General features: G+C 35.7%; 1 protein-coding gene across 1 annotated transcript; it reads right to left on the bottom strand.

The window, feature by feature from the left end:
* Positions 1-786: 786 nt before the first annotated feature.
* On the bottom strand, positions 787-11,591 carry LOC136247746 (uncharacterized). Its single transcript, XM_066039573.1, has 7 exons — positions 11,584-11,591; positions 9,081-9,490; positions 4,748-4,816; positions 3,584-3,613; positions 3,436-3,529; positions 2,615-2,693; positions 787-1,484 (listed from the first exon to the last, which is right to left on the bottom strand). The coding sequence occupies exons 1-7, from the start codon at positions 11,589-11,591 to the stop codon at positions 960-962; spliced, it is 1,215 nt and encodes a 404-aa protein (XP_065895645.1). The 3' UTR covers positions 787-959.
* Between the last annotated feature and the right edge of the window lie 1,484 nt (positions 11,592-13,075).

Below are 13,075 nucleotides of genomic sequence, written 5' to 3'. Positions count from 1 at the left end.
TGGCTTGGTTGCCCACAATCGATGTTAGAAACCTGGCCTTTATAAGTGTTACAGCTGTCTTGTGAGACTCTCCCCACCTATTAGGTGAGTGGTACATAACAGTTATACAATGTGCACTCGTGCTCTGCCTGTATAAACGCACTTGCCTGCGGGCCTGACGGCCCTCAGGCTCGTTTTGACGGCCCGAAGGCAAGTGCGTTTATACAGGCAGGCAGAGCACTCGTGGCCGTTGTATAACTATATAATAACATAACATTGTTGATTGTAAATGTATTTCAATTATGCCTCTGGCAGGGAAATACCGCTATTGCCAACTATCACGAGTAAATCATAATTATATTGAATCAAATTAAGGGTACACTATTTCTTATCTTGTAGTTCCTTGGCTTGTGGTAAACACCTCATACAGGCTCTGCAATCTGCATGCCTCCAGTGTTTGCCCTCCAATGCCTAATTGGTAAAGCAAGTAAAAAAACAGTAACTAACATACATATGTAGCCAGTTGGCATATTACACAATTGATTCTGGTATTTTAAAATAAATTCATAGAATTTCATCTAAATAGACACTGTTTCTTATACAATTTTAAAGATTTATTTATTTATTTATTTATTTTGCAAACAAAAACACATATTCGTTGCAACACCAAAACTTTGTGTGGTCTATGAGAGCACCTTAACATGTTATTGTAATATAAAATGTATGGGTATTAGCAGTCTATAGTTATAATTATATAAGTTATAATAACTTTGATGATGATGTGTGTGTATGGAAAAACCCTGTTTTGCAAATGCAAGCACTCAGTACAGACAACAGAATGTGCTATAAGTACACTATAAAGTGCAGAGTAGGTGTGATGAAATTTGAGATGTCTTGAATGTATAGCTACATAATTATAGTTTTGTGGACCACATAATGTACTGACATATTGCACGATGAATGTCTACTAATATAGCGCATCAGTCATCATCAGCCACACCACCATCCTCAGATACAAGACCATCCTGTTTAATGGCATTACAGTGATCAGAACATTGTCCCATTTCATTTCTACAGTCACTAGCCATTGGAGATGCAGTCCTCTGAGCTGCAGTATAATAGTCAGGATGTGATGGGGTCTCTTCTTCATCATCATCAGAGTTAATACTTGATGTGGACAAAATGGAATCATTATCAAATGCATGCACCATATGTTTCTCTGACATATAATGATCACCATCTTGTTCATGTGGTACAGTGTGGTCTTCAAAATATAGTCCAGACTCAGTGACAACTTCACAATTTCTAGACAAAGAATTGTGACCAGTTATACACTCCAACATTTTTTCTTCCGTTTTTGAGTCATCAAAAACTGAAACACATTCTTCATCAATTCTGGGTAGAACATAGTCATCAGTCATGTCTCCTTGTTCGTGATGACTGAGCTTTTCACATGTGCTTGGCCGTTCTCTACCAATTGTAGCATAGTCATTGTCATGATCCAGCTAAAAAATTAAACATAAGAATTCTGACAAACATTGAAAGCACCACAATATTAAATATGACTTTTAATCAAGCATTCACAAGAAATATATCTGTTTGCAACAATATTTTATTGTGTGACCAGATTTTTCAAAACGTACTTAAATTCATAATCAAACTAACATCACTAATGCACTACCATACTATTGGTGTTGACCCTCAGCAAACTACTTGAGGATGGTTTGAAAAGCTGTCCTGCATGGCAAGCTTGAATCGAAATTTCTGAATAAGTGGTGCACTGGTTGACAGCCTAATACAATTGGTCAAACGTTTTCTGTGTTCATTCTGCTGCATATCAGTCACTAAGGAGCCTGCATGGCCTTGTAACCTCATGTCTGGGCTTCAATCACGGCCTCTAATCACTTTGAAGTGTATCTCTTGTCCTCCCGACCACTTTCTTTCCCTTTTTGTGCACTTTGCTCATCTAACCTGTCGTCACATTTTTATCTTACTTGGCAGGAAACTGTACAAGCAGCTACAGATGCTGGGAATGTTTGACAAGATAATCAAATACATGCTCTTTATAGTGTAGCAGTGTATAGACCCCAAAACTAGACAAATCACCTAAAACCATGAAACTTTCCATATACCAAGTACCCCTGATGACATTTACTTTTTATGTAGTGCCATTGCAGATTTGACCTTTGGTGACCTTTATGGCCATTTTTGTGCAGAAATTTGTCTTTGTCTCTCTGAGGGATTACGTAACTTGCTAAAACGTAGTACCAAAGTAAAGGTAAAACAACTTGGTTTATATTTGAAGGTAATGTGTAATTCTATTTTCAAGTTATCATTACTTTTAAGCTGCAAAATGTTCTGCCCTTTGAGAGTAAATCACCCATGTGGAAGTAAATTATCCCAAATCTGCAATTGCACTTCATCAAAAATACAAGTCATGAGGAGAGCAATTGCATTGTTTTATGAGAAGTGTATAGAGCAATCATTTAACATTTTGTTGAATAGAATATTACTAAATAAAGCTGGTTTGTGAATTATAGCTAATATGTGACTCTTAAAATAAATAGATTTGAAATTGATACATCAAAAGCTAAAATCATTCTAAAATGATCGGATTTCTAACATGCATGCTTACCAGTGATAATTGGGTCATCAGTTTCTTTAATTTCTCTTCATTTATTGCATTTCTTGTTGCTTTATACATATTCAGTTTTCTATAAAAAATGATAATATAGAAACTGATAAATTCATACAATATGTGACCAGATTTGCAAAAAGATACCTTTTCCACACATTTTACATGTAAGCAAACAAAATGTGATAACAGTTGACTCCTTACACTGATTAAACTGATACCGTATTTGTACCACAATATAGCCAGATACAAAAGCTTTACTCATGGAAAACTTCAGGTAGTCATATCCAATGATATAAAATGCAAAACTCAAAAAATTGGTCAAATATAGTATGTGAAAAATGTACAAATCCACTCACGTATTTTCAGTAGCAGAACTACTTCATTATTAATCCATTGTTTATGCATAAATATTTTATCTATGTCAGTAAAATCATTACAAATGTAACAATCATAATATTTGTAGCAGACTCTGTTCTCTTTCTCATAAGCACACACATGTTTGCTCATCAACAAAATTCTAACCATAATAAAATTATGGTTAGAATTCATGCTTTTGAATTGCTAGGTTACATCACATCATGTAACATATTGTAGCCTAGAACAAGATTACTATTAAATATTGTAGGACAACAAAAACAGCAATTCTATTAGTCATTATTATTGCTAAATACATACGTAAGTCATATCAATAAAAAAATGTTTGTCATTTCATTGTTATAAATCTCATGGTTTTATGATATTACTGAGTTACCATCCAACACATAATAAACAGGGCACACAATAACATTCACATAATATTGAAACATTCAAATTCTTACCTTTTCAACTTATAGGCAAACAACACAAGCAGTCCAACAAACGTGATTACAGCAATGACAGCTGCTATGGTGATGACTATAAACAGAGTGGAGCCTATAACAAGTATTAAAATGACTTTAATAAAGTACAATATGTTTGATCACTTACCACTATCAGATGTTGATGATGACATATGACCTGTAGGAGATGACAAGGGTCATGTTGATGTATCTACATATTATAAGGATAGTGGCAGATTCAACGCAGTGTGTGCCCCCTCTCCCCCAAAAATCAAACGAAAATAAATCTAAAATTTGAGGTACTCTACTGTAACAGAGAAGTCAGTCAAATACTCTTATAGAACACTATTAAGTACCCTCAAACCACATTTAGCCTGCTAGAAACTTTTGCAAATGACGGTCCATTGTATGCCATTCTTCAAGCTCATAGCTGAACTAGCTCCTCACAACTGTCACATATCCCTACAATTCCTGATCAATGCAGAAGGAAATACAATTTATAGTTATTACATTTTATGCTTAACTGAACTGTTGTTCTACATCAAGTCCTGAAACATATTTTATAAAACTCTTTTAGCTTCTGGGGGGTGCAGCTTCCCCACAACCACTGCTCTTTAAAATTCATACACTTATTACCCTGAGGCACCCCTTTGATAAACACTGGATCTGAGGTATATACACCAATAATGCCCTTTGAGCTATTTCTGGAAGTGATGCTATAATAAGGTAGACAATCACATGTTTTAACAGTAATCTGTAGTAATGGTGACTATCACAATCTTACAGTACTGTTTTATGTAGCAGTGTGTCAGTAATGCTATTAAGAGCTATAACCATATTATATTTATGCAGATCACAGATAAGATGAGTATACTGAATTACGTAGCATTAAACATTAAACTGAAAATAAGTGTTTACTACCAAGAACAAGTTATTAATGACAGTGAGAGGTGAAGTTAGCCAGCTTTGATTAACACCAAAACTGATAAACTAATTTGTTCAAGACTGATGCACACAACACTGCAGTTTATACATGGTGTCTTCCAAGTCTTATTCACACAATGCTTGAATAAAACATAGAAGGCTTAAGTACTGCAGTTTATCGTTATGAAATTATTTGAAGGTGCGCAGGTGACCAACTGAATATGTGTAAGGGACAAAGTGATATAGTAAACCTCTAAATGAGCTGTGTTTACTATAGTCAAAAAATTTTTAAGTACTTCTTAAACAGCCACCCCACATGACCTTGCTCCCTCACCACCACATTATTATTATTGCTCTTGGAGATACAACATAATGACACATGACTGACCTGTAGGTGTAGGAGTGGGTGTAACTGTGTCCTCAATAGGGATTGGAAAACTCAAGTGAGTAATATTGGCTGGGGAAAGATACACCACAAATGATTATTATTAATATTTGTGACTGGACCTGTGAAAATAGCTATAGGGTATGTGAGCACATGTTTTAGCCCACCTTTTCAAACTTTCATCACTAACATCTTTTTGTACCATTATGCTATGGCAATGCAATTTTCAGCTCTTAATATGCATTTAATTGGCTTTATGATACAAGTAACAGAATACAAATATTCTGTTCTAATACTGAGATATGACCTTTAGCATTACAGGTGTAATTTGTGCCCACTTTCCCTGTTTTTGCTGGCCCAGTCACATTTACTGTTGAGGAATGATTACATACAATAACATGAATTATCATACATGGTTATCAGTATTGTTACAGTAGGGATCATGAAGGTTTATAATTTTCAACCGAAAATAACCATCAAGCATCATCCTGAGGCATCCTCATATTCCCTTAATAACAACTTGGCACAATTGGCTATGTATAAGCAATCCCAAATGTGCATTGAGAGTGTTTTAAGGGAGTTCTTTATTTGGAATGCAAACAATTGAATGACTAACCCTTTAGCATCTTTGACGCCCTATAAAGGCAAAATGAAATTTGGAGGATCCTCCTTAATTGGCAGAAAACAAAATACATGGATATTATTGCTAATGAGATGGTATTCATACAAATTCTTAGAAGTGCTTGTGGCTGCATAGAAGGAAGTATGAATGCAATTGACTCATTTTACACATAAATTCATAGTCAGTATAAGCATTTGAGGCTCTTTTAATTGGAACATGGAGGCCCTTTTAGGCCTTAGGCAGGCTACCTACTCAGCCTATTGGTAAGGTTGGTTCTGTGCTTTCAGCCAAATACAATTTGAAAAATGTTATGGTTAACACTTCGTAGGCTTGTGCCAATTATGCCAGCATGATTTCAAGCATAATAGGTTAGCAAAAGCATTAAGCATTATAGGACAATTTCCAATATTTTTTAAATGCAAAATGTATGTGCCAAAAAGCATACACACTACACCTTATTACTGCATTTCATATCAAGAAAATGTATAATGTAAGTGTTTTCTATTTCTTGGATAAGCAATAGAATAGTCACTTACTCTAATACAGCAGTCAACAAATGCTGATATACTCTAATAAAATAGTCAGGTCTCTAGCATAATCTTGATTTTAAAAGCATAATTGTGAGCATAATAGGCTGCATTTCTGAACACTGCCCAAAAGCATAATGGGCTAGCTTTCAGTATAATTGGCTCAAACTAAACACTGCAAGCTATAGATTGTTCACTGCTCACCATTAGTTAAACCTGATTATCTCCCTACTGAATCTCAGTGGCTATATATACAATGCACGCATCATGGACGTACCTTTTCACTCAATATTCTATCTATTTACTACCACGTGCACACTGATGTTAATTTGTACTTTGCATGTTAATGACTTCTTGTGCTCATTATCACATATGTGACCTGCTGAGCGAAAACCTGCATAATTCTGGTTTTGAGATATTTGCTTTTGAATTACATTGGGTAAAAAACCGTGCTACATAAATAATTTTACACATGTTTTAATCGCTTCATAACACAGTGAAGGAAGACTCAAATTAAAATATTTAATATACTACTAATATGTTGCACTGTGAAAAAGGTGGGATATAATATGGTATTTCCAGTGGCTTATTGAATACAAATAAGCCTTAATATAAACCCTGTATTATACTCATATTATAGTTTAGTATAATCTATACTATACTATTGCACAATTGTGACCGGATTTGCGAAAAGGGGTCTTCCACACACATCCAATTGTATGAACTTCAAACACCATAAACCCATGTTCAAGAAACATATAAACCTGAAAGTTTCTCCATCCACTAAGCTATGTTGGTGCTAATTACTGACTAAATTTCAAGTAAACAGCCTGCTCCAATCTGACATTATGAGTTGTGAAAGTTGGTAAATTGGATGTGTGTGGAAGACCCCTTTTCGCAAATCCATGCAATCACATATGGTTTCAGTTAATATCTACCACATTACCTGAAATAGCTTATATCTAATATAATGCCCACACTATACGTACCATCACATAATGTGGTTTCAGTATATTTAGCACATTAACTAAAGCCTTACATGAGAGTGTTAGTATACTACAGGTTATACCAAGCTTTTTTGTATTCAATAAGCCACTGGAAATACTATTTTACATCCCTCATTTTTCACAGTGTTGCCTATAATTTATATACTAGCAGTAGTGACCGGCATACAAAAACAGGGCATGTGGAATTGCTTACTTTCTCAAACATTCATGACTCATAACTTTTTTGTGCTGTTATTTTATGGCCATGTAATTTTCAGCACTTATTAGACATTTAGTTGGCTGTTTAACACAAGTTACAGAATGCAAATATTTCATCCTGGTACTGAGATATGACCTATCATGTTAGGGGTGTAGTTTGTGCCCACATGCCCTGTTTTCACAGGCCCAGTCAACTGGGTTGAGGATTTATGTCCTTTTAGTGATCTACAGTAGCTACCTTGCTTTATGGATAATTTTTTCTTTCCATTGCTCCTAAATATATTTAGCTACCCATTGCTAGAATTTTATTACTGCATTATGGCAACAGCTAGAAAAAGACATAGCTCTGTTCTTACCATCAGCCTTGTTTTAGACCAGACCATTTTACTGACATAACCATACTTAGCAATGACAGTAGGTGATGGATTCAATTTTGTTGACTTGTGCTTCTTATGTATAAGTGAGATGGTATCTTTGCTAAATCAGTGTTTAACTTTAATATGGAGATTTCACTTCAATTTAGGAACAATTTGATCAATAGCTAAAATTGTTTTATATCTGGAGAATCATGTGACCTACCAAGGATCCAGGAGCAGTGGAAAGACATTTGGTTTGTGTATTGGTATGATAGCCAGCACTGGTCATGAAGTGATTCCAAAGTATGTTTCTGTGTGCTTAGCTCCTTAACAGCCAAATCGTATCTTTATAGTAGCTTTGAGTAAACAGTTTTAAGCCATCTTAACTTGCCGAGGGAATCGAGCATGCGTATGAAAGTTACACAAGAGATGCATCAACTAAATGTTCAGATTAGCTACTTAGCTTCCAGTAGCTGTAGCTGCTTGTAAGGTTTCTCACCAAATAAGATAAAGTAGTTGGATTAATGAGTGCTCAAAAAGGGTCGGAAGGTGAAGCGGAATTGTGTAGCTACAAGAGGTTAGATATCAAAATGGAGGTGTACCTCATTAAAGTCCAGACATGAGATTACAAGACTGTGTGCTGATATGCAGCAGAAACCACACAGAAATTAATTGTCCAACTATCCTTTGCACCACTGATTCTCGAGTAGCCAAGTCCTTCACAAGGCCAGGAATCACCATTTCAGCTTTCCACATTACCCAGAAAAGAAGTCTGGTAAAGCTTAGGCTCCAGCAGATTATGCTGGCATAATAGGTAAGCAAAAGCAACAAGCATAATGATAGCACAATAGTCACAAATGTGAATAAAATGTGCATTGCATACACCAAAAAGAAAGCAATTAATGAGCACAATTCATTATAAAACATATGTTATGACTAGGTAAACTTTTTATATCTTGGTTGGTTTCCACAATTTCAGATATACTCTAATAGAGCAGTCACTTATTCTAATACAGCAGTCAGGAAATGTTGATATACTGTAATAAAACAGTCAGCTCTCAAAATCTTGATTTTGAAAACATACTGTAGCTTTGAGCATAATGAGCTTGATCTCTGAGCACTGCTCTGCTCAAAAGCCTTAAAATTTTGAGCATAGTAGGCTAGAGCCTATTAAACCAGCCTCGAATAGTTTCAGTAATGCTGAGGGTCAAAACCAATGGACTGGTGGTGTAGCTATCTAGTGGTGGTGTTGGCTTGATTTTGCCTGATGTGTGATTTGGATTGGATTTGTAAAATCTGGTCACTGATTGTTCTGGTTTTAGTGACACTAAAACTCTATTTAAAAGTGCTTTTTGCCATGTTAGATAATGATGATTTTAATGGGTGAAATGCAGTATTTCATGTGATTTGGGGGATCCTTACTATACAGTACTACCACAATTTATGATATCTGCCATAAATATTATGAGGTGTGGTTTGTGCCTTTTTTGCACACCCAGTGACAATTGCTCCCATTATTTTCATATTAATGTACAGTAGCATGTCAGCTGTCTTTCTTGTCTGTTGATATGTTTTCATGTGTACAGTGTACACACATGTATAAAAGGCAGTAATTCATAAACTTACTACAGCTAGTATTTGAAATATTTAGCACACCATCATCACTGAAGTAGTATGTCTCTGGAGCTAAACAATTAAAGTTCTCTGTGATATTTCCTATAGTAGGATCTCTTTTAGGATTTACTATTGCTAGATTTTGTCCTTGAAAGCAGTGTTGGTAAGCTGCCTGTATTTCCAGACATCTAACAAGACAGATTGGTAGCTCTTCTGAAGTATTAAGGTCACATGCAGGGAACTCAAAGAAGCATAAAAGAGCACCAATAAATGATTGACATAGTTCATCTTTTACAGCAATTCCAATTGCAATTATGATGTCACCAAATTTAGATGAGCGAAACAAATTCCGCGAGTCTTCAGCATGATACTCCTCCACTAGTACATCATAACAACTACTGTCATTGGGAATTTGTGTACATCTGTAACAGTTATGCAAACTTTCACAGCGTTACCATTGTAAACACATGCAACTTTACAAAATAAAGTAAGGGCAAATTGCGAACATTAATGTACATTTTGGATTTTCTTTGTTAATTTTAAAGAGTCAACAAGTTTACAGTGTAAAGCAATATGTATATATATATTATATAGTTATACAACGGCCACGAGTGCTCTGCCTGATATAAACGCACGAGCCTGAGGGCCGTCAGGCCCGAAGGCAAGTGCGTTTATACAGGCAGAGCACGAGTGCACGTTGTATAACTGTTATGTACCACTCACCTAATAGGTGGGGGAGTCTCACAAGACAGCTGTAACACTTATAAAGGCCAGGTTTCTAACATCGATTGTGGGTAACCAAGCCAGACGTTGCGATGACGTTCCCCCTGCAGTACTGCAGCCACCTGAGATATTGAAAGTTAATACGCTATGGGATAATTATAACACTAACTTGCATTCGCTGTTCGACTCTCATCATGTAGTGCTCAGCATGCCAGCGTGCCATATAGACTAAGCACCAGACTAATCGCCATAGTGATTCTCTCGAGCAAAAAAGCAGCTAAATAGACGGTTTAAGTAAACAAAACCTAACTACTAAACGATGCTAGTCTAATTCTTACTATTCACACTGGCTAAACTCGAATCTGGTGGCATGAGAAAACTGGTTACCACAATCGAACGTAAAGGTTAATATTATTTAGAATATATTTGTTTTATTGAGTCATTGTCGAAGTGGACTACAGTTTAATCTGGGCTAAGATGGCACCAGACTAGTAAGGTGTATAAGTACGTTTTTATATATGTAGACTAGAGTTGTGGCCACCCGCGTTGGCTTTTTCGATCGCCATTGGCTGCTTGTAAACATTATACGTATTGGTGACGTTATGGCCCACAATCGACCTTTACATGTTGAGCTATAAAAGAATTCAAGTGATCTGTGAAGTGTCTTTCCACCTATTAGGTGAGGTGTCTTAGTGGTCTTCGCCACCGGCACTTGTGCTATGCTGCACAAAACCGCAGCCAGTGCAATATCTGTATATTGCACTGCGGTCGGTGCATTATAACTTATAATGCACTCGTTGTGGTCTACAAAACCGCAACCAGTGCGTTATAAGTTATAATGCACTCGCTGCGGTCTGCAGCAGTGCAATATAAGAAATATGGCACTGGCAGTGCCTTTGAACTGCCCACGCAGAGTGGTACATATATATATAACAATGTTACCTAGGTATATTTCACACGTAACTCAGGAGTTCAGTTTCAGCAATAGTAGAACTAGCCAGATATTGTTACAGTGATAACAATGTAGTAGTTGCTTTTCAGCATTAAATGACTGGGTTAGACGTCCTCCATTAAAACTTAGCTAGGTTGCTGTTAGTGATGTTTTTACATCCGAGACAACAATACCTTAATCGACCGTGTGTAACAAGAACTGCTTTACTTCACTTTGGTTTGGTTGTAAAACAATTAATTTGTATACAATATTATACAAAAATATTTTACATGATTTTGTTTCACATGCAAGCAAATTATCACTGTGTAGCTTACTGCCTCTAATATTTTAAGTATTGGCTTTTAAACTAAAACACTTCAAGCACCAAGCAACATGGCTAAATATGTAGCTACCAGTATTGTAAAAGATTGAGCTATGAGATACCAGTCAGTAAAATTTCTTTCATTGTATGATCATCTATACAGGAAAATTTTGGTATTATTTTGCACCAAAAACATATGTAATGTGAAGTATGGTACAAGTTTTAGGCATTTTTGATATTATTTATCAAGTTAATTTTACTAATTAAAACATAAAAATGATATATTTAAAACTAGAACTATTATAGTGTGCAGATTATCAAAAAAGTAAAAGTTGACACCGTTGCAAAATTAAAGAATGTGACCAAGAAATTATTTAATAACGATATTAGCAGAAGTAACAACCTAATGATATTATGATCATTGTAAAGTTCATCACTTCATGTTACAAAGTGCTTAATCAAGACTTCAACCTGGAAGATTCACAGCAAACTGAGCAAAGCACCAGCCAAGTATAGGTAATAGCATTAATATATTATACCTTCCCATTATGTTTGCATTACCCTCCTAGTTAACAACATTTATTAGATATTGGATAATTATCTTGGAACATTTTAATTAGTGAATGCTGAATTAGAGTATATACATCACTACAAAGTGACTGTTCTATTAGAGAGTAGACTGCTCTATTACAGAGTATTGATCTATATTCATGGAATTAAGCTCCATAGTTTAAAATATTCACCTAATATACCACTTTAGCATGGGCGTTCAAAGGTTCCGTTCAGTAGCATATAGAACGGATTCTAACATGCTTGGTGCCGAATTGTAGCCAATGAAATAGGCTATCGGTGGTGTAAATTCTGAGTGGTATTGTGTAGGGCGCTAGGAGAAAGAACAGTGTAAATTTGCAATTTGAGAAAATGCAAAAAAATTATGTGGCTGGGGTTTCCGGAGAATCCGGACACCAGTAAAAGTAGGCGTACCTGGCATTGCTATGGAAATTGCTGCACCCCACTGAGTGCCGTGGCCCAGCAGAGACTGATAGCGTTCTGTTTGGCTGGTTACTTTGTTTATGGCAGCGAGTTTTAAACAACAGAAATGCGTTATGGATTTCCTATTATGTAGATAGGAAATGCTGTTAAAACTGCCTGGATACAGTCTCTATTAAAACAGATTTTTTACACAACTGCTGCAATAGCTGTGGAATGCAGCATCATCATCCAGGTAAGTGGTGAATTCTGATAGCATTTCTGAAGAACTAAAAATAAAAGGAAACGTGGAATTAATGGTGGTTGGTATTTCTTTGGAAAACACGTAACTATATGACAGAAACAATCAGCTACGTACTTGATGTGACATAAATTGTAGGAAACGAGCACTGGGTGGGTTTCATCAGTTTCCACTTTCTAGAGAAGTCTGTTTAACATTTTGACTAAATCCCTAGAAGTATATATATACCACACTATTGAGGAAGTGTTTGTATATATGGCTTCCATGTTTATCATGTGCAACCTCTTTGGTCTGGAACTAAACTGGAAATCGTTTTGCTAAGATTTAAAGTGTAACCATGATCATGTACATAGTATGGTAGAATAAAGGTTGAGTGCATACTGTAACAGACAAGATGACATTTTTTTACAATAAAATCTACAATAACATCCATATATATATATTCGACTTATATTTTACCATAGCCATGTCAATTTATACTTCTTTGAAAATAATAAGTTTTGATAATTACATCACCACGCCAGGTGAGTATTTTGTCTTTACAGTACAAATCTTGTTTGGGTATTCTTGTCTGTATAGATGGTCATGGATTTTTTCTCCTTTCTCCAACTTTTCAAACACATCTTAAGTAGCTAAATTCTTTGAGCAGGCTGTAGGACCAGGTGTCCTACAGGCCTTCAGCACTTGTGCTGTAAAGCATTAATAAATAAAATTAAAAAATATAATGTCTCAATCTTGTAACAAACTGAGAGGATTCAGGATATTATCAGAGTAGTGAAGTGGCTATGAAATGTGGTACC

This window comes from Dysidea avara, chromosome 2, assembly GCF_963678975.1.
Source record: "Dysidea avara chromosome 2, odDysAvar1.4, whole genome shotgun sequence".
NCBI classification, from domain to species: Eukaryota; Metazoa; Porifera; class Demospongiae; order Dictyoceratida; family Dysideidae; genus Dysidea; species Dysidea avara.
Note: the sequence above shows the minus strand (reverse complement) of the source record. Positions and strands in the feature narration are given on the sequence as shown.

Coding starts and splice junctions, on each gene's coding strand:
- LOC136247746 (XM_066039573.1), bottom strand. Junction 2,694..3,435: donor TTTGCCTATAAGTTGAAAAG/GTAAGAATTTGA, acceptor CATTTTTTATAG/AAAACTGAATATGTATAAAG. Junction 1,485..2,614: donor TGATGACCCAATTATCACTG/GTAAGCATGCAT, acceptor TTAATTTTTTAG/CTGGATCATGACAATGACTA.